Source organism: Lissotriton vulgaris, chromosome 7 (genome assembly GCF_964263255.1).
Source record: "Lissotriton vulgaris chromosome 7, aLisVul1.2, whole genome shotgun sequence".
In the NCBI taxonomy this organism is placed as follows: domain Eukaryota; kingdom Metazoa; phylum Chordata; class Amphibia; order Caudata; family Salamandridae; genus Lissotriton; species Lissotriton vulgaris.
In genome coordinates this window covers 385,846,861-385,874,313 of record NC_141695.1, presented here as the reverse complement: position 1 = coordinate 385,874,313, position 27,453 = coordinate 385,846,861, and the positions used below count along the sequence as shown (strand labels likewise).

The 27,453-nt window shown below is 46.6% G+C and overlaps 1 protein-coding gene across 2 annotated transcripts in view; it reads left to right on the top strand.

Annotated features, from left to right (window-relative positions):
* LOC147701700 (branched-chain-amino-acid aminotransferase, cytosolic-like) overlaps nucleotides 1–27,453 on the top strand; it is a 192,868-nt gene that overhangs the window by 150,358 nt on the left and 15,057 nt on the right. For both annotated transcript variants that reach the window (XM_086930334.1, XM_086930333.1), the window contains one exon: nucleotides 5,792–5,932. In XM_086930334.1, coding sequence (XP_086786460.1) covers nucleotides 5,792–5,932 — 141 coding nt within the window. The remainder of the gene's footprint in view (nucleotides 1–5,791; nucleotides 5,933–27,453) is intronic.

Here is a 27,453-nt window from a genome sequence, read left to right as displayed (position 1 = left end):
GCGGGAGCGCCGTTTGCGCGCCGAAGGCGCGCCTAAGGCAAGCCCGTCTGCGCCCGTCGTCGCCAAGTCATCGCCTCTCGCCAGACCCCCTGGCCTAATATCATCACCATTCCTCGCCTATGATAGTGAGACGCTTCATAGCTGGAACCCCGGAAGATCTTGCGTAAACATTACAGGTAAGCCCGGTCTCACCTGCCTACAATGCCAAACCTGTAGTTTCTCTACTACTAAACCCCACGCCGCCCAACAGTTTATAGGTCCGGAGAAAACCACCTCCATCACGATACTCCACCTCAATGTTAGATCACTAGTTAAACACCACCTGGAGGTTAACACTCTATTACTGGATGAAAATCCAGATATCTTCTTCCTCTGCGAAACTTGGCTTCGCGATGGCACCTCCACCATTCCCAATCTTACTCTACCTGACGACTACCTGATGTCGGCCATTAACAGAGAGGGTAGAGGAGGCGGTCTCGCTATAATCCACAAAAAAACGCTCTCATGTTCTTTTGTCAAGGAAGATCTGGCAGACTCTGAATGCGCCAACTTCAAAATTACCATAACTCCCAACTTCACCGTGTCGGGTCTCTACATCTACCGCCCACCTGGCCCCTCTTCAAAATTCATTGAGGCCCTCCTTGAGTCAACAACCTCTTTAATCACCAAAAACCCCAATTTTACCATTCTGGGAGACCTTAATCTCCATTTTGATCTACTTAATGACTCCACGATCAAAACACTCCTTGCAGATCTCTCTGCACTGCAACTCAACCCCTTCATCTCCACTTCAACTCACTTAGCCGGCCATATCCTAGACCCAGTCTTCTCCAACTTAGAAGAACTCACCTCAGAGCCACCCCTTACTATGGGATGGACAGATCACTCCCTTATTAAATTGGCCATTCCGGTCAACAAAAGCAGGCACAATACGGCACCGACCAGCCGTTTAAAAAGACCGTGGCACAAACTGTCTCATGAGGACCTACACAAGACATTAGGGGATTTCCACCCTGACTCTAACGCTGACATCAACGCTAACTACAGCTCGTTTCACGAGTGGATTACGGGCGGACTAGACAGTCTTATCCCTGCCAAATGGACAAAAGGCCGTAACTCGCCATCGAACCCCTGGTACAACGACACACTCAAAAATCTACGAAAAGAATGTAAAAAGGCAGAACGCCTTTGGCGTAGGGAATACAATAAAGAAGACAAAGCTAAATACCTTCTGCTACAAAAAACGTATCATAAAGCCATCCGTGTTGCACGGACCGCCTTCTACGCCGATAAAATTGAATCTAGTCCCACCCCCGCGAAAGAAATTTTCAAACTCGTACAAGAACTACAGAGCAGCAAAACACCCCCCCTATGATCTCCTCTGAGCAACAATGCGAAGAACTTGCTAAATTCTTCGTTGACAAGGTGCAGAAAATCTACACCTCCTTCCCCCAGCATGACCCTAATACCATCAGCTATCCCTCCGCCTCTCCTAGCCACTCGACCTTGACCTACATCCCAGAAATCTCCAAAGACATTCTTATCAGACTATGCAACAAAGTCAAGTCTGGCTCCCCCGCAGACCCCATGCGCCCGGCTCAATTCCTAGAATCACTCAACTTCTTCCTACCAGCGTTAACCGCCATCCTGAACCTCTCCTTTACTTCAGCGTGCGTACCATCTGCCTGGAAGCAAGCGTGGGTTTCGCCTATCATCAAGAAACCCACCCTAGACCCATCTAAACCGGAGAACTTTCGTCCTATCTCCCTGCTTCCATGGCTTTCCAAACTCGCTGAAGCGCATGTTAACAGTGCTCTATCCCAGCATATGGTCAAAAACAACATTCTGGACCCATCACAAAATGGGTTCAGACCAGGCCATAGCACTGAGTCTGCTCTCTTAGCCACCACAGAGCACCTCCGGACGATCTTGGATGCCGGTCAAGGTGCTGCGCTGATCCTTCTGGATCTCAGCGCGGCCTTTGACACGGTATCCCATGTCATCCTTCTTAAACGTCTGGAGACCTTTGGAGTAACGGGCCATGCCTTGGAGTGGTTTAGATCCTTCCTCGAAAACAGGTCCTTTCGAGTCTCTGCCCCCCCCTTTTTATCTAAACCCCACCCTATTGAACAGGGAGTCCCGCAGGGCTCTGCGCTAAGCCCCTCTCTTTTTAATCTTTATGTTCAGCCTCTGGCGGCAGTGGCCAAAGAATGGGGCTTGACATTGGTATCGTACGCTGACGATACACAACTGGCCATTGCCCTCTCAGATGGACCTTCCAACTTTTCCTCTAATTTTAAAAACGGACTCTCTGCGGTCGCCCAATGGATGACCACAAACTGTTTACAACTCAACGGCGGAAAAACAGAGGTGCTCCTCCTTGGCAAAAACACCAGCCTTTGGAATGAGCACTGGTGGCCATCCTCCCTTGGTACCATCCCTCCCCCCAAAACCCTAGTGAAAAACTTGGGTGTCTGGATGGACGACTCACTCAACTTTCGAGCTCACACCAAGAAAGTTGCCGGCACCTGCATTGGCTTACTGAGAAGCCTTAGCCACATACTAGGCTTCTTTGACGCAAAGACCCGCCAACTCATCATCCAAGCCACCATCCTCTCGCGTCTAGACTACGCCAACGTACTCCTTCTTGGCGCCAACAAATGTGAGTTAGCACGACTCCAACGCGTGCAGAACTCGGCCGCTAGAACTCTGGTCGGCCTTCCCCGCAGATGCTCAGCCAGAGCAACCATCAGAAAACTGCATTGGCTCCCGGTTGACTCCAGAATCAAGTTTAAGACCCTCATCATGACCTTCAAAATTCTCAAACTTAACACTCCCCCTCTGCTTCAACCCCTTCTCACTCCCTATGCGCCGTCACGGAACCTAAGATCTTCCAACCAAAACCTTCTCTGCGTCCCACGCATAAAACTCTGCCGCATGGGCGGACGCTCCTTTAGGTTCCTGGGAGCCAAGATGTGGAATGAACTTCCACATCATATTCGCGCGCTGGACAACTTATCTGCTTTCCGGAAGGCAGTGAAAACTCTTCTATTCCCTTGCCTGTAAACTTTCCTCTGTCCTTGGACCTTCTAGCTCAGGATCGGATCTAGGTTTCAGCGCCGGGACGCCTCATTGCCGGGGCAGCTGTAGCGCTTCACCAAAACGTTAAGATAAGATAAGATAAGGGATGCCAGGGCTCGATCTCCTCCTTTCTAGAACACAATACCCTGCATCCCTTCTTTCTTTCATCATCCCACACCCTCCTTACCTTTTTCTCCCCCTCCTGTCTACATTCTGCCACCACTGTGTTTAGTTATATTTAAATGTATTGTTTCCTCTCCCAAGACTCCGTTCCTCACCCTTTCAGGTTATCCGCTTTCAACCCATTACTTGTCTACTCATTGTCGCTCTCACACCTTATTCAAGCTCCAAGCAGTTACACTCACCTTTACATTCTCAGTGTCACTTGCCCTTACATTCTCTCTCTCATCCCTCAGTATTTCTAATTTTTCTCCTCACTTTATTGCTTTGTCTTACTCACTCTGACAAACTTTCTCTATAGCATTCAGTAGCTCCTGCTCAAATTCATGCCAATTCTCTCTTTGGCTTGCCTTCTCTCAAGTTGTGTCACTATCATAGACTCGTTCCAACAGTTACTGGACATCCACTCCCTCTAAAAGTGATCAGAAAAATCCTGTAAATGTGGCAGCTGAGAAAAGAAATATGTAGTCCTCTGCATGGAAGTAGTTAGATTTAGGATGAGAGGTGAGGTGAAAGGATAAAGAGGAACGGAAAAGTGTGCATAATGAGAAGGCTCTGGCCTATGGCACTTCCTGGTTCTGCTCGCCCCAAACTGTGAAGATGCCATTGGAGAACACCCTTAATTTCTCTTCCATTTTCGTGGATACCCTAGGAGGAGAGATGCAGTACACAACTAGACCACCTGGGAGTTGTGAACTTCTTTCGTGACCACTCCTCTTAGCTTATGGCACCAATGGAAAGGAGGCAGCAGGTGCCACAAGCGATAAGGGGCAAAGGGGGAAATTGATCAATTGAGGTTCCACTCGGATGAAGTGCAAAGGTTGAAGTCCCAGGAAAGCCATGCTTATTGAACATCCCTTCAGGGTGTGGTTACCCAGAGGGCTCTGGTCCCCCAGGCTGTAAAACTGAAACAGAAATGGACATAAAGAATTCAGTAGAGAAATGAGGATGCAGCATATGCATTTTGCACCTGTTCATTGTATATTGCCGGGGCTGTGGAGTCCCTGTGCATTATCTCGGGCTGGGCACATGTTTAAACTTAATCTTAGGAATTAGACCCAAGTCCAGCTCTAGCAAGCGAAGACCACAACTCCATGAATGCACCAATTGAAGCCCAGTTCAAAAAAACTGGCGTCCCTGCAACTCCATCTGAGTATGTTTTAGTTTTGTTGCTGACAATGCTGGATTATGTGAAATGACCAAATGTCAAACATACACTATTTGTATTTTAGCTGAAACTCCACTTGGCACAATGTGGCTGCATCCACTTACCAAAAAGACAAGTCTCAATGAAATGCTATTTGATGTAAATTGACAACAACCATCATTGTAAGCGAACAAGGAGCATTAATGCCTGACCCAGGCAGCTCCTCACAAAAGTATGGGAATGACACTAGATGAATTATCCAGGTTCTTAATGTGTCGAAAGTGGACAACAATATAACATTTGCTCTGTATCTTGAATGTTAATCATTCAAGAATTGTCAGTTTCTACTTTTATGAGGTCACTATTTTAAAATTTACAGCATTTGCCTATCTCTTTACTGGAAGAAACCTGTAACTTTGCACTCATTTGTATATGTTTTATTTTCTGCTGCCAAAGTAAACCATTCCAGATATAAATCAAATTTTTTGCCCAGGTACCATTTATTGCATTTTTTACACTTCATTAGTTCATATAGAGCAATAAAATCTGCTTAAGACTGCTGCAGTTTTTTTGGTATCCTTTTTAAATATAATATCGAGCCAAAAACATGCTGCAGAGCCTATACATCGTATGTACTAATTTTGCAAATAAAGTAACAGCTTCTGACTTTGTTTTCATCCAGCGGCTAAAAAAAATGGGTGAGGAGCAAGAGCCACTCTATAGTCAAAAGCATGCATGCGTTGGCGCTTGCTTTCTGTGGATGAATTGGTGGGATTTTCTGTTCGGCTTCTTTTGTCTTTCCCTATCCACTTTGAGTTTATTTACAGTGGTTAATGAGTTTTTCTGCTGTGATCTACTTTGTAGTGCGGACACTTTTGAGCTCTCTGTACAGTTAATTCATGTTACCAGCAGGAGTTCTAATCTATTAGAACATTGGAATGTTGGGAGCTCCATTGCAGACAACGGAGTGCTCCCTGCTTCTACGGGCCGGTAAAGGCAACATTCCAATGTTCTACAAAGGCTTCTCGAAGCTCGAGGGGATTTATATCCCCTCGAGCTTCGAGAACCCTTTGTTTAATTTGTTAGAACATTCTGCTCTCTAGTGGCAGAATGTTCTAATAGCCTTATAGCCCGCCGTAGCAGGGCTATACCGGCTATTAAAGTCCCGCTGTCTCGTAAAAGTCCCTCGCCTTCGGCTCGGGCCTTTAACGATTCAGGGGGCCTTTAATAGCCGGTATAGCCCGCTACGGCGGGCTATAAGGCTATAGTAACTACCATGAAACTCTCACCAAATGTTCTCATTTCTAATGACATACTAAAAAAGAAAATGTCACTTCTTTCCAACCAATGCTGATGTTACTAAACCTTCCTTTTGGTCCACAGGGGGAGTTTAAGGTTTCAGAGAAAACGTTCAACATGAGCGACCTGATTAAGGCGCTGGAGGAAAACCGGGTGAAGGAAATATTTGGGTCTGGGACGGCCTGTGTTGTGTGCCCTGTGAACCGGATACTCTACCAGGACAAGGTAAGGTCATACATTCATTTTCATATTGTTTCTCTTTGTACGTTTGTGTTCATGTATGAATGAATGTAACTCATATTGTGAGATCCTATAAACATGACAATAGAGCCCTGGACATGATGAGGGTATTTCAGTAGGTAGTGCAGTGAAGCTGGTGAGAAATGGAGGTGTGTGGTGTTGTACAGCATCAAGGCTAATGGTTTTATTGGATTGGTGATGGGCTTGGTCTAAAGAGGTGTCAGGGGAGCCAGTGAAGCATCATAACTGCTGGATAGAGTGTAGAAGATTGATGTGTGCTTATAAGGGGTAACTGCAAGTTCTTCATAGGTGATCTGATATCTTGGTAGTAACCCTGTAGTGAGTTCCTGCTTGAGGAGATTGAATAGCGCTCAGCAGATCTTGTCTGGGATGCTGTTTCAGATCGAAGGATAAAACAGAACACAACCTGGTACTTCATCTTCTATTTTCTGCACTTCCTGATCTTTAGTTTAGTGATGATGCGCCCTATCATGCATGTTCAACGTAAGGTACTAATCGTGGTTACAGTGGGGTGCCATGGTTGACTGCTCTGTAGACCATGTAGCAGGTGTGTGAATATGATTTGATCATGCAGTGGAATCAGTGGATATTCTAAGAGTCTATGTGATACTTTCCTACTTTTGAAGATTATTGATGAGGCTTGCTTCATGGAGGAGGATTTAGTTGAGGCAGGTGTACCACAAGGGCACAAGCCAGCAAAGCTTTACTTATCCGATAGGTGAAAATACAGTAAAATGCACAGATTTTCTAAAGTCATTCTTTGACCAAAAAGTTTGCACTCTGCCGAATTACTGGTGTTCAGTAGGATAACCTACAAATGCTGTTTGCAACTAAGGGGCATTTTTGCAGTGTGTCCAATACATATTCTTCAGATGCAGCCCTTATCCTTTTTTCATGTACATCCAAGACTTGGTATTATGCCTAGCTCATTATTCCAATTAGTCAATTCATTATTCCAATCAATCTAGTATTCATTTTTCAAACATGTTCAGCAACTTTTCTTCTAACATTTCTACGGTCATTTTCCATTTTATAGACAACTCAGCGGTCATCCTTTCAATGCATTTAGTGGTTTATCTTCCAATGCAATTAGTGATCATTGTCTAATTCATCTAGTGGTCCTCATCCCATTGCATTCAGTATTCATTCTTTCAGTGCAGCCACTGGTCATTCCTCCAACACATTACATTGGGTAAAACACACCTATTAAGTGTAATAGTAGGTATTCCCTAAAAAATACCTGTTTATAGGTGAGCAGAGGAGGATAGGCCGTTCGCTTTTGCAGAGCCAGAACCAATCAGTAGCGAAGCACTGACCTCTGCTTTGTGACCTATGGAGCCAATACCTACCGATCCTATGGGTAGGTCACTCAATTCTTTTTAAACCGGTATTTTCTAGGGAATACATACTATTGCACTTAATAGGTGTGGGGTAGGATATTAAATAACCCTTTCTAGGTCTTGAAGAAGCATCGCCGATCCGGTCTCTTTGGGCCACAAGATGCTAAAAACATGTTGACCTATGGTTACATTTGATCACACTACTTGAACACATCATCTGTCTACAGTAGAACCAACCTACATTTAGTCTTTTAACCCTGACAGGAGAATATTCAGAATAAAACTATAAAAGTAGACATCTTCTAGTCAGTTTTAGATGTGTTTCACTCCCAATCACACACATTAACCCTCACTTATCCTAATGATTTTAGGAGCCCTCTCACACACACTCGTCATATGGCTAGAACCACAAAAAGATCTTCATGAAAGTGACCTTTCGGGGGACCCGTAGGGCATTGCAGCGTTAAACCAACAAGGAGCATGTCTGATGATGAAGCATTCTAACAACAAGGATAGACAGATTAAGGACAATATTTACCGGGGTCCAATGTACGTGTCCTACAAACTAGATACCAATGGAATGTACAGAGTTCCCCACAAGAAGGGTAATAGATTAAGGAAGTGACTCTTTCTCTGAAAAGTTGTTTGGTCATTCAACAGGGAATAAGGTAATCCCTTAACGGAATTAAGGATGCCTCACACAATTAAAAGGCTGGACGACTATTGCCATCCTACCTGATGATTGTCTTGTATCATCATTGGCCTCCTGCTCCAGCGACAGTGTGGTGTTGAGAGGTATGCCACCACCTTGTTTTTGTGTGACTATCAACTCGGAGTGAGATACTGGATGGCCTTTACCCTCGTGTGAGAGGTACGCCACGTCCCACACGTATGTTGTCAGTACCAACCCATCACTTAATCCACCAGTAGTGTGGGCATTATATTATATATATGTCTAATATAACTTTTCAAGGCTTAGAAAGATTTGTGGCCTTTACCCTCATGTGAGAGGTACGCTACTCCATGGTATGACGCTGTTACCTTCTGACCTAGTTACATCCTTGGTCGGACCATCTGTTTAGTAGTGATATATGATGTTCACTTTGCTGATTCCTCTGTATGTAATAACATGTAAATGTATTTTCATGAATGACCAGATTGACTTGCGACTCTCGTGCGCAAAAGGCACGCCACTACTGCTCGAATAATGAGATTTTGTATAATCCCCGCACAGGCAGATATCAACACATTTGCTGTATGTCAAGCAATATCACCCATATTGCGGGTTTTTAGACTCTGTCCTGGCTCGTTGCTCTACCACTATGTAAATCATGTGTCTAAATAGTCTATACTCTCTGCATGTCCATCACGGATCGTTTAGACGCTTTCTCCTAAATATTAACTTTGTGTCTTTGCTACATATTTCACAAATGAATACCTTGCTTCAATATCAGACCCGTTTTTAATGTATTGACAGTTATGTGCGTAATAACCATTTAGTTTAACAACGTTACCGCACTTTGGGCTCACTGTCAGTCTTTCTACTATGCCTACACGGGTGCTCTGCACCACGTGGTCTCATCGCCATGGTGATATCTCCAAACCCGGAACTGAGCATCGCCATTGCGATTCCAGCTCGTTGCGGGACGGGATTTACTCCTTGATCGGTAAGCGTTTCTTCGAGCATGCTGATGCCTGTTGAAATGATCATCCCGTGATGGGCTTTTTTCAACAGCGTTTCCCACTTTTACCCTTAGACATACTACAGAGCCTTCGTCTGACTTGACCAGACCTCTTCACGATCCTATATTGATCGCGTTGCTTATGTGTTTAGGTGAGTGCAACCCCTATCTGACTGTTGTGATGCTGCTAGCCTCCTCTGTGCTAAACTCTGGTCCCCATTATTTACAGTTCCGCTAGCATTGACGGTACCTCGGACCATGCTATTAGTTTGAATTGGGGTCGTCTCGATACCACTTTGTGGTAAGTTCCCCTTTCTTATTATTCTAGATTTTTTAACTAATTAATCTATATTCAACCATTTCTAATTGTCCGCCTTTATTGCATATCACCAGCATCGCCAGTATTGACGGCATATTCGGACCGCGCCGGTAGACTGAACCACGGTCCTTTGTATACCACTTCGTGGTAAGTTCATTTTATCTGCTAATACCGAGACAGCGCTCGGTCTATCTCCGTCATTATTAGCCAATTCCTTGCCTATACTCTGAGCCTCGCTCTACCGTATCCCACTGCCAATGGGCATTGTGATGTTCGTTTGCTGCCTTTTACCCCGGATTGGCTGCTCTCCCATCCTTTCACAATACCAAGCGATTTAATCTGTTCATTTAGCGCTATTTCATTTGTCCTTCATTAGAAATGCGCCTATGATCTATGTAGCCAATTACCCAAATGCATACTAATTTTGTGGCGTATTACCTAACTCATACTAACTATGTGGCATAGTAATGACTCTACCCCCTACCACTTCATGCTAGTATTGATGTGCTTTCCTTTTGGAATAAAATAGGCATTAATCTTCCCGCCATTAATTGATATATTTATATTAAATAGGTGTGTCCCCACCCCCGTCCTGATGAAGACCCTGCAGCAAGGATAGCAACTGTACCTGCCTACTAGAGGGTCGAAACGTCGACAACTATTTGTATTATCAACTCCACGCCCTATTGCTTTCATTCTCTGAACTATGTGGAGTATGTTGTTCTGTGGAAATAACAATTTGAACCTTGTGGTCCCCATCTCTGCACATACTGTGTAGTATGGACGAATGATACATATTTACTGATTAGACTGTCACTTGAGAATTTTTTCCTCCTTCCCTCCACTTTCTCCTCACAGGATCACTCCCCCCTCCCTTGTTTCTCCACTATACTTGGGGCACTGCGAAACCACTAATGTGTTTATGTTCTGAGATAAATTATATATTTGGTATATACATTCACATTGTGATTAAAACAATGTGGACAGATTTGTTTCTTGGTTGATTTATTTTCATTTGGTCTGTAATTTGTTCATTGATTACTGGGACCCCTTCCTCTCATTACTTTGATAACCCAGGTCCCAGTGACACCAGTTGGGTACAACCCCTTATCTATACCCAGCGACAGGCTGGCGGTGCAATGCCTGCCGGGTAGCACAGGGTGCTACTCTTTGGTGGAGTTCTTTTATTCCTGGCCAATAGATGCGTGTGTGTGAGGGGCCTAAAGTGTGAAGTAGTGAGCGTGAATGGGGAGTTAAAAGGGGTCAGTAGAGTCCACTAAGATAACTTTATTAAGGTGGCTCACTGCCTCGTTAAAATTGGTGAAGGGAGGGGTACCGAAGCACAAAGGTAAGGTGATTTGGCCTCGTTCAACCCTCGCCTATGGTGCGGTCAACATGTTTCATGCCTCTAGGGCAATTCTTCAGGACCTCAATAAGCTCATCAACTAGGAGGAAATTCAAACAATTTGAAAGAAGTTTCGCCTACAACCTGCGTGGTAGAAGTACCAAGGCAGGAAGGAGTCCTGCGTAGATTCCCGCCCCCTGATCCCTGGTAGACGGTCCCCACAGACTGTCCTTGTGGGGCCTGAGCTGTTAGGTAATTACCTTGTATGCTCGAGGCACTAGGCTTGTAAGCACCTACCCCTACCACGGCGGCGAGATCGCAGGACAGCCGTCGCTGGAGCAGGAGGCCAATGATGATACAAGACAATCATGAGGTAGGATGGCAATAGTCGTCCAGCCTTTTAATTGTGTGAGGCATCCTTAATTCCGTTAAGGGATTACCTTATTCCCTGTTGCATGACCAAACAACGTTCATGATGATGAAGCATGACATCCCCAGGAGTGTGTGAGGGCATCACAAATAATTTGGAGGATTTCCCACCTCACCGTCTGCCTTCCTTTTCCCCTTTTCTAGACAGGAACAGTACCTAATTTGTGTTTAAAGCATTAATCACATATCAAAAGTTCTAACGTTTTTTAAAGAGAATAAATAGTTGAAAACACAATTTTGAAATTGGGAGGGAATAAATGCTTTAAAAACACAAACAGTAAAACGTTTATACTGTACCCTTAATGTGCACAATAAGCATTACTACAATATCCCCCTATGGTGTTTATCTATCTGGCTGTATCAGCCAGGGCTACACACTTCCTTTATTCAAGATTCCAACAAATTGGGGCCCCTCTCCTAAACCAGATATGCAAGGTCCACCTTATACAAAGTAGGTATTGCATCAATAATCTGCTGTCTTACATTACTGTACTTGTTGTTCTGTACACAGACAAACCTAATAATTATAGGTTATCGCAATTCTGGAGTTAACATCCTGCCGAAGACATATTATCCATGCTGCTTACAAATATTTAGCCATACTAACCATTTTCCTTGTATCAGATTTCAATACCCAAAAAGCTACCCAAGGGTCCTTATTCCCAGAAGACGGCATGCTGGGATAATCTATTTTTAAGGAGGAGTACTATAACCAGAGCAAAGTAATACAAAATGGATAGTGGTATCAGGGCTCAAATTACACACTGGACAGTTATTGCTGGATCTATTATCATTCCTCCATCTCCCTGTAAACTCACCCAATGGGAGAGTACAATATTGAAACTTCAGATGAAGTTACCTTGGAAAGGAACTTCGTATCATATCTAGGGACACTTCATAGTGAGGAATAATCTTATGATCTAAAAAAAATCTGTTAAACTTCATGAAACACATTTTTAATTGCTTAATCCCAAAATGGTCCTTACACCAATCTTTTATCAGGTGTCTTGGTACCTTAATGGCTTCATCAGGTTTGTCCCACAGAGATTCCAGGGAAAGGGCTTTAAACATTCTTTTTAGATAAATCAGCCAAGGTGTTCTCAGAAGGCCTGGTGAGTTTAAAATATCTGTGAGGGGGAGTCTATAGGGCTTCAGTTCAGAGATTGTCCAAAGTTTGTACCAAAATAGCAGAGGTCTCAACTTGCTAGTAATTTTTCCTTTGCATTGAGCATTTGTTCTTCTAATTCATTATGTGAACAACTTTCCAGTGCGTCAACTGATATTCCTTTTAATGCATCCAATGGGCACTTATTTTCCCAAGCAGTCTATTAATTTTGCTTATACGTCAGCAGTGATTAACTGGCTATTTTCTAGTGTTTCCAAGTAACTTTGTTCCAATTTAGTGTACTATCCTTCAAATGTTTTCGAAGTAACTCTTCCATTCAGTCAGTGACCATTCTTCCAAAATATCCTCTGAGCTTTCTTTGAACTCTTCTAGTTGTCATTATGCCTTATTGTGCAGTGCATTTTTATCATCATATCCGTTCTGAAGATTGCAACGCTTAGTATTCGGTTTACCTCTGCATCCATTGGCCATTCTGTCAATGCATCCAATGGTATTCTTTGACTGCCTGCAGTAGGGGTTCTTTCAATGCATGAAGTGGTCATTCTTCCAGTGCATTCAGTGCTATATCCAATAGTCATTTTTCCAATGTACCACTTAGACATTCTTTCTACATGTCCAAACGCCCATCCTCTTGCCTTTCATTGCCATTCTTCCAGTGCCTAAAACTTAGAACTGTTTAACTCCTGATACTGGCAGAACAGACAACTTGAACAAATATTAAATGCTGTATAAAAGTAACTCAATATTCTTTTTTTTGTTTTAAATCTTTTTATTGACATTTATTATTTTTTACAGTACAATAGTCAAATGGCCACACGTGCCAGGCAAGGACACCACAGCAAGACATGTGGCACAGTATTAGCATCGATAGCAAGATTGTACTGTCTCAGATATGGTGTGGTAAGGTTATCCACAACATCAGAACACTTGAGAGGAAGTATAAGAGGATGTATAATCAAGCGCTGCATATTGTGATGCTATACTATGCGTGATGCGGAGTAGCATTGAACAATTGTAGGAAAGTGTGTTACTGTTGCAGTAACCCCCCCACCTTTTGCCAGACTGCTGATTCACTTTTACTTGGTGTGCCCAGGGCCCCTGCCAATCACGTTCCCAGGTCCTGTGTTCTTTCCTCAAAACTAAACTCAATTGGCATCTCTGGCCACAATTCAACCCCTAGTAAATGGTACCACAGGTACCCAGGGCACTGTGACCAGAGAAGGCCTCTAAGGGCTGCAGCACTTATTGTGCCACCCTTAGAGGTCCTGTGCCACCACACTCACACACTGCCTTTCAGGCTGCATGTTTTGGTGCAGAACAAAGTAAAGAGTCGACATGGCCCACATCCCTGTGTGCCATGCTTAAAATCCATTTCCCTGGCATATATCAGTCACCCCTCTAGTTGGGTGCACTATAACAGGGGTGAGGGTGCAGGTGCATGAGCCCTGTACCCCTACAGTGTCTAAGTCCATTCTTAGACATTGTAAGTGCAGTGCTGCCATTAAGAATATATGGTGCTGGGAGTTTGTCATTACCAACTCCACAGCACCGTAATGGTTACACTGAAAACTGATGAGAAGTTTGGTATCAAACTTCTCAGCACATTAATCCCACACTGATGCAAGTGTGGGATTTAATGAAAAATGCACACAGAGGGCATCTATGCCCCCGAAAATGAACCCACCTCCAGTGTCCCAACAGAGTAGCTGCATAGGCTTCCATCAACAGACATGTTTCTGGACCCTTGGGTCGGGAGCCTGCTGCTCTTGGGGGTCTGAAACAATGCACATCGTGGGACGAGGTGCCAAGTCTTCGTCCCCCAGGATGGGCAGGGTTCCTGAAGGGGAAGCTTCAAAGGCATGCTGCCTTTGTGAGCTTCCCCAGACCACTTGCTGCTTTCTGCAACTGGTCCCCACTGGTTCTGCCCCCCACTTTCGACGGGAGAACCGGCGGGAAAAATAAGTGAGGGAGAGACATGTGCCCACCTCTGCCAACTCCACCCCTCAGGTGGGGGAGGCGAGGTGAAGCACAACTCTGTGTCCCCTCCATCTTGAGGATGGGGGGATCCAACCAACCATGGACAGGCTCCTGCCCCCCTCCCATTGAAGGGGGGCACAATAGGGGGTATACCCACCTCAGGGAAGGGACCCATTGGTCCCTGCCCTCTTCCTACCTGTAACGCCCCTAAAATCTGGTATTTAGGGGGCACCCTGACCTTGATTCCTCAGATCCAGAAACGACAAGAAAGAAGATAAAAAGAAGAACCAAAGAGCCATGCAGAGCTAACAAGAGGACAACACCCACTGACTTGGCCCCAGCCCTACAGGCCTGTCTCGCCTCAAACCTCCTCCTGCGAAACCCCTGTGTGTCCTGCAGCCAACAACCCCGAAAACCCCGGAGGACCTGCCTGCCTTCACTTCCAAAGACTGCTTTTCCTGTGAACACCGGATTTGTTCAACTGCAACCTCTGGCAGCAGCCGGACACCGCAAATCCAGTCCACTCTGCACCTGCCGAACCCGGCCCGAGCTCGAGTGGAAAAACACCACGAGGAGGTCACCCCGGTGATCCTGAACCGAGATCCGGCGACCCCAGACCTGCCTCAAGCCTTCGGCCGATGCCTGCAGTCTAAATCCAGAAGGCCCCCCTAACCGCGCCTAGGAACTGGTTAAAAGAGCCGACCCCAAAAGGCACCCCTAAACCTGACCCCCCACAGCGTTGTGTGCCCAAACAGACGGTGCCTAACCAACCCCTGACTTTCCAACTTCCCTCTAGAAGTGGTGGTCGCACTCAGAAGTCCTTCGTCTCCCTGCCTGCAATGCTTTTGCAAAGTGGAGGTTCTCAATTGGAAGCAACAGGGCACCCGATGTCGAAACAGCACTCTGCACCTGTCGCCTCAGTGCCGCTAAGGGTGCACCTTATGTTCTACTTTGTTTTCCCATTTGCCCTGACCTAAACCATAGGAGCTTTGCTCCCACAACCCAGTGGCCTGCTTGCCAGCAGCCATCAAACAGAGGCCCACTATCCCTCGTTGGATAACATTGGGCCTCAACACTCTGCACCAGGCAGCCCTAGTGCCGCTGAGGGTGTAACAAGAGTGCATCACGGAACCTGGGGGGCCCCTGAGTCTAACCCCAGAACCTTAACTCCCACAGTCGATAACTTACCTGTGAACCGAAAACCTGTTTTTCCTCCATTGGATAACATTGACAATTATCTTCCAAAACGTTTCTAAATGTGGAGTTTTGAAATCTAAAAAATATTCTTTAAAAATCGCAAAAATAACCCAAACGTCTTTACTTACCTGTTTGCAGGAAACGTCTCAGTGCTGAATCTAGGTATCCAGCACGGAGTTAGAACAGAAACTTACCTGTGATTTACTGAAAAAGCCTATTTATTTCAATGTACTCTATTTGCTAAGTATTGCAACATACTGCATCCCCTGTAAATCAAACAAAGTACAAGTCCTATTGCATTTTCAAACTGTTCTACATTTAGCAACTTATTACTGTAAAGTATTTATTGCTTAACTGTGCCAGGCTTGCTTGGTTCTAAAAATAAACAACAGTATATATTTCTATACAAAAACAATTGGCCTAGAGTTTAGTTCTTGTGTGTGAATTAATTTGCTGAGTGTTTACATCAAATGCTTAACACTGTCCTCTGATACTGCCTTACTGCTCGACCACTCTACCACAAATAGAGTAAGGTTCTATCTAACTTTAACCTCTGCCTACCTGTGGTCACCTGGACTTTATACACACTATATCTCATCTTGGTGTAGTATATATAGAGCCAGTTTCCGACACCAATGGATGGAGGGTACAACATAATGAGGACAAAATAACCTGACTAAGAGAAAGGGGTAACCACCCGTGACCCAAGGCCCTGAAATGTATCAATGGCTTAATAACTGCTTGTGAATCGCATGAAGATGCCGTGTTCCGACAGAGCATGTGAGGTTGTGTGAGGGAGCCCATATTATGGCGACGCATTAACGGGAGTGGAGAGCCCTCTTAGCGCTGAGGCGACCTCTGCCTCCTCCTGCAAGCCTGCTGTGGGCATAGCTGACTTCTGCAACTCAAACACCATAGCTCCCCAATGAGTGGCAAGAGGGAATTTGCAAAGTCCTACCTCTGCAGAGTCATGCCCTCTGCCTTCGCCCAATTGTGCATAGGGCAGTCCCACGCCAAATGCCTGAGGCGTTGCTGGGGCTTTCTATCTTGTAGGGATCAGGTGTTTCGCCGTAATGAAGCCCAGGTCTAAGTATCATGCAAGCAACTCAATATTCTTATTCAGTAGTTATTTATCCAATTCATTAACCACTTGGATGCTAATGACAAGCGTAACTTGTCATGCACTGCCCATTCATTTCAATGGAAATCTCATTATATGAGAAGCCTTCCCGTTAGCATCCAAGTGGTTAAACAGTTCTTTAAAACTTATTTTAAGGAAAAAGTTACTATGCCTGCAATAGATATTCGTCCTACAATTTGGGTATTTCTTCTATTTCATCACACACATAAATCATCTCCCTGGCCTCTTCAGTGGTAACCCTCCACATCCTTTCATGCCCATTTCCCATTGTATAATAATGATAATATCTTTATTGTTTGATTATTTAAAATCTTACCATATACAATTACCATAATGAATACTTTTAGTATCTAAAACCAATAAAAAACACTTTCTTCATAAAATTCATTAAAGATCATTAAGATACTTCATTTAAGACTTAGTCTCCTAATTTCTTTTTTACTATTAATAAGAACTTTACAAAGGTAGCATTCATACCTATATCATTTGATTGGAGACAACATTTTAGGGCTTGCCTACATGTCCGTATTCCACGTACATTGAAAGGGATTTTAAGTAAAGATTTCCTTTCATTTTGGAGTCCGGGACAAATACATAACAAGTGAACAATGTTCTCTTCTCCACTTTTACATAGTCTACATAATGTACACCTTTCGTTGATTTTCCAAGGAGGGAGGTGACATGTTCCCGGGAGTGTTCCAAATCTTGCTTTGAGAAGGATTTATTTTTTTCCGACCACGGGATTTCCGAGTAGTCTTGTACCTTCTTTTTTTTATATCCATTTATTATTGTCCAAGCATGTTTTCTTTTTGTCAGACTATCTTTGTCATTTACAAGTGATAGATAGTGACCGCAAACTCTTCTATAGCTTCTTTAAGATAATTCCATGCTGTTGCATTTGTGTTGTTACTTATCTCTTTCCATAATAACTGCAATATTTGGTTGTGGTGATCATTTTTAATCCGATTCCAGGTTTTAATGAAGTGTCCCTTCCTCGCATAATATTGGTGTGTTAATCCAAACTCCAGTCTAATTTGGGCTGGCGAGGCATTATTGGGAGATGAAATGGTAATTTATATGTTTTAGATACAGCATTATTTATTGTTTCAGTATCTTTTCCCAATAATGGTTCACTGCCATATGTAATTGTTGGTAGCAGTCTTGCCCCTATAATCTTTAAAAGCAGCCCATATGTAAGGTTGCCCAGAGTTTTCAGCAGGATTCTAAATGCAGCAATTAGGGAGTTGGTCTTCCTTTGAATATCTCTTTTTTGCGGCTGTAGTTACCCTTCTCATCAAACAGTACTCCCAAATACTTGTATACATCAACTTGATCTAGTTGGATGTTGTATAACATGGTCGTTCTTCCAGTGTATAAATTAAATGCCCATCTGCTATTGCATTTAATAAAATACCAAACAGAGGACAATGTTGGGTTACAGGCATTGAGCATTCGTCGATTACATGCTCTGTTACTTCCTCCAGTCCTGTTCTCTGGCAGCAATGGGCTTTTTTGCAACATGCTTCTTACTCATACCTAGATAAAAACTGGACATTTGCATTCAAGTTCATGGAGCGGTAATTCGTGCAGTGTATTCCCTGGGCATCCTTCCAACGCTCCCACTGGTCGCTACTCCAATGTATCCACTGGTCATTATTCCAGAAAACCAATTTCTCATTCTTCCAGTGCATCTATAAGTTACTCTTCCAGTGCACAAAATGGTAATTCTTAGAACGCAAACTATGGCTCTATTGAAGGAATGGCCTTTGACCATAGCAGTGACCACTCTTCGTTATTCCAATAAATTCAATGGCCACTTTTTTTTGAATACTTTCAAAGGTCGTTTGTCCAGTGCACCTAGTTCATTCCTCACTGATCCAACAGTCGTTCTGTCAGTGAGGAATGCATTGATCTTTTCTCTCCATTCACTTGTATGCACCTGCTATATGCACAGTCTTATGTTGCTCAAGTTCACACATATTGCCCATCATGAAAAGCTCAGTTACCACATAATATATAGAACTAATACTTTAAATTCTAAAAATGCCTCCAAAGATGCAAGGAGTCAACTTTTCTCTAAATTTTGAATGTGAATTATTTCAATATAGTAATTTTTAGGAGGAACAATAAATAATAAAGGAAATCACCGTCATAGTCTGTTTAGCCAGAGTTGTATTTTGACCTGGCAGGAAATTTGAGATGTTGCACCAGCTTTAGCTGCTTCAGCTATTGTTATGAAGTCCAATACAAAACAGAAATAAAAGTGTCTTCCCTGTCTACAAATAAAACATTGGCAGACAGACACATAAATTCGTGGTTATTCAGTCCATCTGAATAGTATTTGACAGTATTGATAAGCATATTTTTACTGCTGCCTGTAGCTAAGGAGACAGTTCTGAGACCCATCCTGCATCTTCGCCTTCAGAACTTGTTTTCTCAGCAGGACAAGTTAAAGATGCTGTCACCGATTGTCTTGCTGACCCCAAATGCGAGATGTTTGTGAGAATTTTAGGACCACCAGGTTACTTAATTCACCTCCCGATTTCTACCGCCTTGTTATGTTACCTGAGGTTCACCGTGGAGCACTATCAGTTCACAGTTCTACCATTTGTACTAAGTACTGCACCTCACATTTTTGCGACGGTGCTGACAGTTTGGCACAATGAATGTCGCAAATCAAAGTATTTGTGAACTTCGATGGCAGGCTGGTGAGAGTGTAGTCTCTAGTGGTAGTCAAAGAATAGCTTTGATGTTTCATGACACTCCTTCACGACTCATTCTTTACTATCCGTGCTCAGAAATCTCCTTTCAGAGACTGTTCTACATTGCAACTGTCCTGGACACAACTCTCATGGATCCCTTTTTTTCCTCCTCAGAAAATCACAGACGTTTGGGAAATAATTGAGATATTTCTGACTCAGACGCCAGGTTCTGCGCTTTTTACATCTGCTTGGCCTTGTACCCTGTGTCCTGTTGGTGCCTCACACCCAGATGGTAGATTACAGCCCTACACTGGTGCCTGGGAAAATAGTGGCTATAGTGTCAAACAAGCATCTTGTCTCTAGTGTAGCTCTTTATGCAAGTCCATTAGGATCTGTACAAATGGCACCCTTTTGTTGATTCATCACTTCAGCCCTCCTCAAGTGCTGGTACCCTGTTCATGGAAGCCTCCTCTCTGGACTACGGTACCCTCTGGGTGAAATGGAGTAGCACCTTTTGTCCATGTTAGAGCAGCTCCTGCACACACAAGTGATTAAGCTGCTAGCAGTCTGCTTTGCTTTCGATACCTTCCTCCCTTCCATCCCAGGGAAGCACCATTTAGATTCTGTCAGACAGTTCCCCCACCATTCATTATATCATTAGATAGGACAGCAAGGGTCGTAGACCATGTGTTGGGAGGTAGCTACTCTGTAGCACAGTGGCAAGGTATTTTTCCAATAGGTTCCCACATTATAGGCTCCTTTAGCATGTGAGCGGATACTCTGAGTAGCTTCTCTCTGAAGTGCCACAAGTTAGACTTACAGTGACAAAAATTATCCTGGTCGAGGAGCCAGGCTTTCTCGAGGGTGCAGCAGTACTTCTTGGAGTCCTTGAGTTCGTCGGTGAACCAGGTAGCTTTCTTGCTTCTGGGTCTGCTGGGAGGGTTCTTCAGTGGCGTAAGGTCGTCTGCGCAGGCGGTCAGCCACTGTGTGAGGTTGCGGGCTGCTTCGTTGGGGTCCGTTGTGCTGGCAGGCGGGTTCTGGCTGAGGGAGGTGGTGAGCTGCTCGGCGGTGATCTTGCTTTAGCTCCTGTGCGGAACCTGTTGCGGGTGGTGGTGGGTCGATGTTCTTCTGAAGCTGAAGTGGACGCAGCTGTGGTCGGTCCAGTGAAGTCCGGTGGAGTGGCTGAAGGTGATGTGCTTGCTGGATGAGAAGACGGGATCAAGTGTGTGGCCTGTGTAGTGAGTGGGGGTGTTGACCAGTTGCTTGAGTCCGAGGTTTGCGAGGTTGTCCAGCAGGGCGGCGGTGTTGCGGTCCTTGTTGTTCTCCAGGTGGAAGTTGAGGTCCCATAGGAGGATGTAGTCTGCGGAGGGGAGGGCGTGCGGGCTGATGAAGTCCGTGATGTCTTCGCTGAATTGTGTGCGTGGTCCCGGGGGTCTGTAGACTAGGGTGCCTCTGAGGGTTGTCTTTGGGTCGGTGTGTATCTGGAAGTGGAGGTGCTCGGCGGCGGGGAAGGTGTCGTTGGAGTCGGTCGTGATGCGGATGGTGTTCTTGTGTACGATGGCGATGCCTCCTCCAGTCTGGTTGACGTGGTCCCTCCGGGTGATCTTGTATCCGTCCGGTATGGCGATGGCGGGCGCTGAGGAGGCGTTCATCCATGTTTCCGTGAGGAAGGCGACGTCTGGTGATGTGGTGTCGAGCAGGTTCCAGAGTTCGACGGCGTGTCTGTGTACGGAGCGGGTGTTGAGTAGGATGCTCTTCAGGTGGTTGCTGCGGGTGCTCGGCTTGGCGGGTGCGGTGCAAGTCAAGAGGCAGGTGAATTTGCAGGCTTGGCAGGTGAAGGGTCCGTTTCGTGCGTTTCGGGGTGGCTCGGTAGCAGGCGGGGGTTTGGCCGGCGTTGAGTGCGTTGAGGGTGGCGGCGTCGTAGGGCCGTCGTGTGGGCAGGCGTCTACGGGGACCAGGAATTGTGGCGCTGGGCGCGGTCCAGGCGCAGACGGGCTTGCCTTTGGTGTGCCTTCGGCGCACAGTCAGTGCGCCCGCTGCTCGTGACCGCTGCGTGTCCGTGGCAGCTGGTAGGTGGGAGCGGGGAGGACACAGAGAAAAGGGGGCATGGCCGCGAGAACGGCGGCGGGAAGTGGGGAGCAGGGCTAGACAGGCAAAACGGTAAATGCACAAAAATACGACAAAATTACAACCTAATTACAAATAAAAACCAATATACAGCAGGGGAACAATACAGTGAGGCAGTGGCAACAATACCAGCTAGGGAGCAGGAAAAACGGCTGATTGAGGTTGCGAGCAGCAATGAGGGGCACACACACAGCTGGGGGGCCGTGCAGCGCGGGGGTGTCCTGAGAACAGGTCACATTAGAAGAACTTCGAGCCCAACTAGTTTATCCACTGTTCACAGTATTCTACTTGGACATGTTGTTCCTCTGTTTTGCAGCGGGAATCTTTCTGGATTCACTATGCTGTGCATTATTCCGTGGTCTAGTGGTTGAGTCTGGAATCGTAATCTTTTCTTTTTTTTTTTTTTTTTTTTTTTTTGTAGCCCAGGTGGGAGTCGACGTACACCTTTTGGTGTGCTTCCTGTGACGTCCGCACGCTTCCTGCGGATGCTCCCACCTTTGTACGCCATCTTCAGATTCTTTATTCCGCCATTGGGTTTGGATCGTCACCGAAAGGCTCCAGAGTTTTTGGAGGAAAGAAGAAGGCGAAATTTTCACAGAAAAGATTGGAGAAAATACTGAGGAACAAGATCACCAAGCCGGGGCGACTAAGGAGGAGAGAGCTTGGAGATCTTTGACGCCCAACGGAGAATGCGCACACAGGGGGCCCCCTGAGCGCAGGAATGGGCAAAACACCCTTTAAATTCTGCTGTAACTGCCACCACAAATACGCGCAGAAGGACCAGCCTACAACCTCTGCTTACCGATGGAAGACACTCGGGGTTAGAGAGAGACAGAGGAGAGCCAACTACACCATGCAAGGCAAAGGCCAACCTCCATCGCTTCGGGACCTGGGCCTCTCCAGCAACGATGAGGACAACATCGCAGAGGGACCAGATGATTACACGGTCGTAGAGACCGATAAAAAGGCATCTAAAGAGGTAGGAGAGACGTCGACCCCTAAAACCCCGACAGACTCTCGAAAGCCCGATCAGGACTCTCAAAAAACGGAGTCTAAGACCTCGAAGGGAGCACCAGCGCCGAAAACCTCAACGGCCGCAGCTGCATCCAAGGACAAACAGCCCAGCGGATCCTTCGAAAAGGACTCCCAGGCGGCGAGGGCCGGCGAAAAGCCAAGGTCTTCGAAGCACATCCCCGAAAAGAACCGCTCGACTTCGAAGGAGAAGGACCCGAAGGTCGCTTCGACGTCGACGACTAAGTCGAAGAGATCGGCCGAAACACTCGACGCCGAGCATGCCACCGAGATGGAGAGGAAAAAGAGAAAGCTTGAGGCCGAAATGGAGAACATCCTGCAAAGGAAGAGAGTTTGATGAGAAAATTAAAAGGTTCTCGATTCCTTTGAAACCCCTGACGAAGATCGTCAAAATAGAAGAGGAAGAGGAGTTCGACGCCGAAGGGCCGCCGAAAACTCCCGAGCCCCAGGAACACCTAGAGGAAGAGGGCCTATACTATGACGAAGAAGGCGGCGATGACCATCCTCGATGACACAGGACCTGGATTCGCAGGACCTCGACTCCGAAAACCCGGAAGAGTCTGTGGAGACTTATCCTTCGGGGCCTTCGCCACCAGATGACATTGGGGCCTATAACATGGTCATCAAGAACGCGGCAGCGGTCTATGGAGTCAAACTGGAGGAGGAAAAGCCAAAGGCATGTTTCCATTTTGAGACCCTGCTCCCCACTCCAACAAAGAGACAGTTCCTCCCCATGCTTCCAAGTGTCATGGACCAAGGGAGGTAGGCGTTCAAGGACCCAGCGACCTGCAGGCCTGTCACTCCTAGCATGTAGAAAAAATACAAACTCTCCTCTCAGGACCCTCCCTACATCCAGGGATCCGTCACGGCGGACTCCATTATTGCGGCAACAGCCAGAAAGAGGGCAAATGTCCCAACAATGTCAGGGCCACCACCAGACAAAGAAAGTAGTAGAATGGACCTAAATGGAAGAAAAATAGAGAGAATTGCAGCAGTACACTGGCGCATGGCGAACTCCAATGCCCTACTGAACAGACACCAGTACCAACATTGGGACGAGATGGGGCAACTGCTCAAGCACCTCCCTGAGGAATACCAGCAAAGGGCATCACACCTGGTGGAGGAGGGAAAAAATATAGTAAATGCTTGCCTGAAAATGGCCTTGGATGTGGCTAGCACATCCAGCAGACTTATGATGATGTCAAGTCAAGTCAAGTCAGAATATTTATATAGCGCGCTACATACCCAGGGGGTCTCAAGGCGCTTGAGGAAGGGTGGGGAATTACTTGTCGAATATCCAAGTTTTAAGTTGTTTTCTGAATGCTAGGTGATTCTGAGTGAGACGAAGGTGAGTGGGAAGTGAGTTCCAGGTCTTAGCTGCCAGGTAGGAGAAGGATCTGCCTCCCATGGTGGTTTTGTTGATGCGAGGTACGGTAGCAAGGGCTTGGTTGGTGGATCGTAGCTGGCGGGGGGGGGGGTGTAGAAGGAAAGTCGTGTGTTGAGGCATTCGGGTCCAAGTTCGTAGAGTGCTTTGTGTGCGTGGGTTAGGAGGCGGAAAGTAATCCTCTTGTTGACTGGGAGCCAGTGGAGGTTTTTCAGGTGGCTGGAGATGTGGTCTTTACGCGGGATGTCTAGTATGAGTCTTGCTGATGCGTTCTGGATGCGTTGAAGTTTTTTCTGGAGTTTTGCGGTGGTACCGGCGTATAGGGTGTTTCCGTAGTCCAGGCGGCTTGTGACCAGTGCATGGGTGACCGTTTTTCTGGTTTCGGTGGGGATCCAGCGAAATGTTTTTTTGAGCATGCGAAGAATGTTGAAGCAGGATGAGGAGACGGCGCTGACCTGTCTGTTCATAGAGAGTGAGGAGTCCAGGATGACGCCCAGGTTCCGTGCGTGGTCCGTCGGGATGGGTGCTTTTCCAAGGGCCTCTGGCCACCAAGAGTCATCCCAGGCGGAGGGGGAGGTACCTAAGATAAGGACTTCTGTTTTATCTGAGTTCAGTTTCAGACGGCTGTGCTTCATCCACTCGGCAACTTCTTTCATTCCTTCATGTAGGTTGGTTTTGGCAGTGTTAGGGTCTTTGGTGAGTGAGAGGATCAGTTGAGTGTCGTCAGCGTAGGAGATGATGTTGAGGTTGTGTTGGCGTGCGATGGCCGCGAGGGGGCTCATGTATATGTTGAAGAGGGTGGGGCTGAGTGAGGATCCTTGAGGTACGCCGCAGATGACTTCAGTGGCCTCTGACTTGAATGGTGGGAGGCGGACTATCTGGGTTCTTCCGGTGAGGAACGAGGTCATCCATTCCAGTGCTTTTCCTTGGATTCCGATGTTTTTGAGGCGCTGTAGAAGGGTGCTATGGCAGACTGTGTCGAAGGCTGCGGAGAGGTCGAGGAGGATGAGGGCGACTGTGTCACCATTGTCCAGTAGAGTTCGAATGTTGTCTGTTGCTGCGATGAGCGCGGTCTCAGTGCTGTGTTTGGCTCGGAAGCCGGACTGTGAACGGTCAAGGGATTTGTTGGTTTCGAGGAAGGCTGCGAGCTAGTTGTTGACGGCTTTCTCGATGACTTTGGCCGGGAATGGAAGGAGTGAGATGGGGCGGTAGTTTTTGAGTTCGGTGGGGTCAGCTGTGGGTTTTTTCAGAAGGGCGCTGAGTTCGGCGTGTTTCCAGCTATCCGGGAAGGTGGCGGAGTTGAGGGAGCAGTTGATGACGTCTCGGAGGTGTGGTGCTATGATGGAGTCTGCTTTGTTGAAGATGTGGTGAGGGCATGGGTCTGTGGGGGATCCTGAGTGGATGGAGTTCATCAGGCGGATGGTGTCCTCAGTGGAGATTGGGTTCCAGTCATTAAGGATGTTCAAGGGGGGTGAAGGTCCTGCAGAATGTTGGGTGGGTTGGTCTCCGGGTTGGTTGTCGAAGCTGTTGTGGATGTCTGCGATTTTGTTGTGGAAGAACGAAGCTAGGGAGTCGCAGAGGGCTTGAGAGGGGGTGATGTTGTTGGAGTTGGCTGAGGGGTTGGTGAATTCTTTGACGATGTTGAATAATTCCTTGCTGTTGTGGGCGTTGTTCTCTAGTCGGTCTTTGAATGCGGCTTTCTTGGCAGATCGGATTAGTTGGTGGTGTATGCGGGTGGCGTTTTTGAAGGCGTCCCTGGTGCTGGTGCTGGTGTTTGAGTCTTTTTTCCAGGCCTTCTCGAAGGAGCGACAGAGTTTCTTCGATTTCTTAAGATCATCGTTGAACCAGGAGGCGTTTTTGCTGCCTAGCTTGACTTGACGTTTTTTCAATGGTGCTAGGATGTCGGCGCTGTTGGATAGCCCTTGGGTGAGGTTAATGGCTGCTTGGTTGGGGTTTGAGGAGTGGACAGGGGGGTGTTAAAGAAGCGATGAGGAGATCTGGTCCGTGGTGATTTTGTTCCAGTTTCTTCGCAGAGAAGGTTGAGGATGGTTGTGAGTTGTGGTCTTATTGTAGATAAAGTGAACGCAGCTGTGGTCCGTCCAATGTAGAGTTGTGGTGTGACTGAAGGAGACATGTTTGCTGGAGGTGAAGATAGGGTCGAGTGTGTGACCAGCGATGTGGGTGGGGGTAGTGACAAGTTGTTTGAGTCCTAAGTTGGCGAGATTGTCCAGAAGGGTGGTGGCGTTGCTGTCATCGCTCTTTTCCAGGTGAAAGTTGAGGTCTCCCAGTAGAATGTATTCCTCGGAGGGGAGGGCGTGAGGGGTGATAAAGTCAGTGATGTCGTCGCTGAATTGTGCGCGGGATCCTGGAGGCCGGTAGAGGAGGGTACCTCTTGAGTGTGGTCTTGGGATCGGTGTGGATCTGGAAGTGAAGGTGTTCGGCGCTGGTAAGGTTGACGTCTGAGCTGGTTGAGATGCGGATGGAATTTTTATGGACGATAGCGATGCCTCCTCCTGTTTGGTCGGTGCGGTCCTTACGGATGATCTTGTATCCTTCCGGGATGGCAATGGTGATGTCTGGGGCTGAAGAGGCGTTCATCCATGTTTCTGTTAGGAAGGCGACGTTGGGAGAAATGGTGTCTAGAAGGTTGCAGAGGTCAATGGCGTGTCTGTGGACCGAGCGGGTGTTGAGCAAGATGCATTTTAGGTGGTTGGAGTCAGATATCTGTTGCGTGTTCGTGGATGAGGAGTTGTTCTTGGTGCCGTCGAACTTGCAGGAGTTGCAGGAGAAGGGTCCACGGGTGTGTCCAGGAGCGGCTTGGGCGCAGTTGGGGAGACGGCCGGGGTTTAGGGCTAAGAGGGTGGTGGCGTCGTATGTGATGCGGGAGGGGAATCACAGAAAGAAGGCAGGCCTGGCTTAGGATCTCAGGCTTCAAGCCGGTAGTACAGAACAGCATTCTGAGCACTCCTTTCAATGGAGAGACACTGTTCGGGAAACCGCTGGATGAAAAACTCACCCAGCTAAAGAAAGAAAATGAAACTGCAAGGTCCATGGGGGCCTTACAATTCAGAGGGATGAGAAGGGGTACCCCGACACGGAGACCAAACGGAAGGGGAGGAAACCAGCCGAGAACGTCACTCCAGACATTCCAGCAGGCACACAAGGGTGATAATCAATCCCAGCAGGGGCAGCAAAAGCAAACCTGGCAGTACCAGCCTCGGACCAGTCCTTTCGCGGGAGGGCGAATGGACGAGGGCAAACAAGGAGAGGGGGCCAACAACCCACCTCAAAGTGATTCCGTCACGCAAAGCGTGCCCACCTGCACGACCCCTCGGAAGGTGGAGCACAACAAGGCCAACAAGAGGGAGTTACACGGACCAAACATAGACGACCATGTAACACCAGCAGGAGGCAGGCTAAGACACTTCTTCCAGGAGTGGAAGAAGAAAACTACAGACAAATGGATACTCAACATTATACAGTTCGGATACTGCATAGAGCTGGAAAAGAAACCACCAAACAGAAAACCAAAGAGGAAGGAGCATTCACGAAAAAAACTAGCGCTACTCTGTTCCTGTACATCCTTTCTACCTATGGTGGTATCTGCTTTCCACGTAGGTCAGTTCATTAACCTTCCATATTTATATCCTCCTTGTCCAACCAAAGACGAGTAGGAGCTGCATA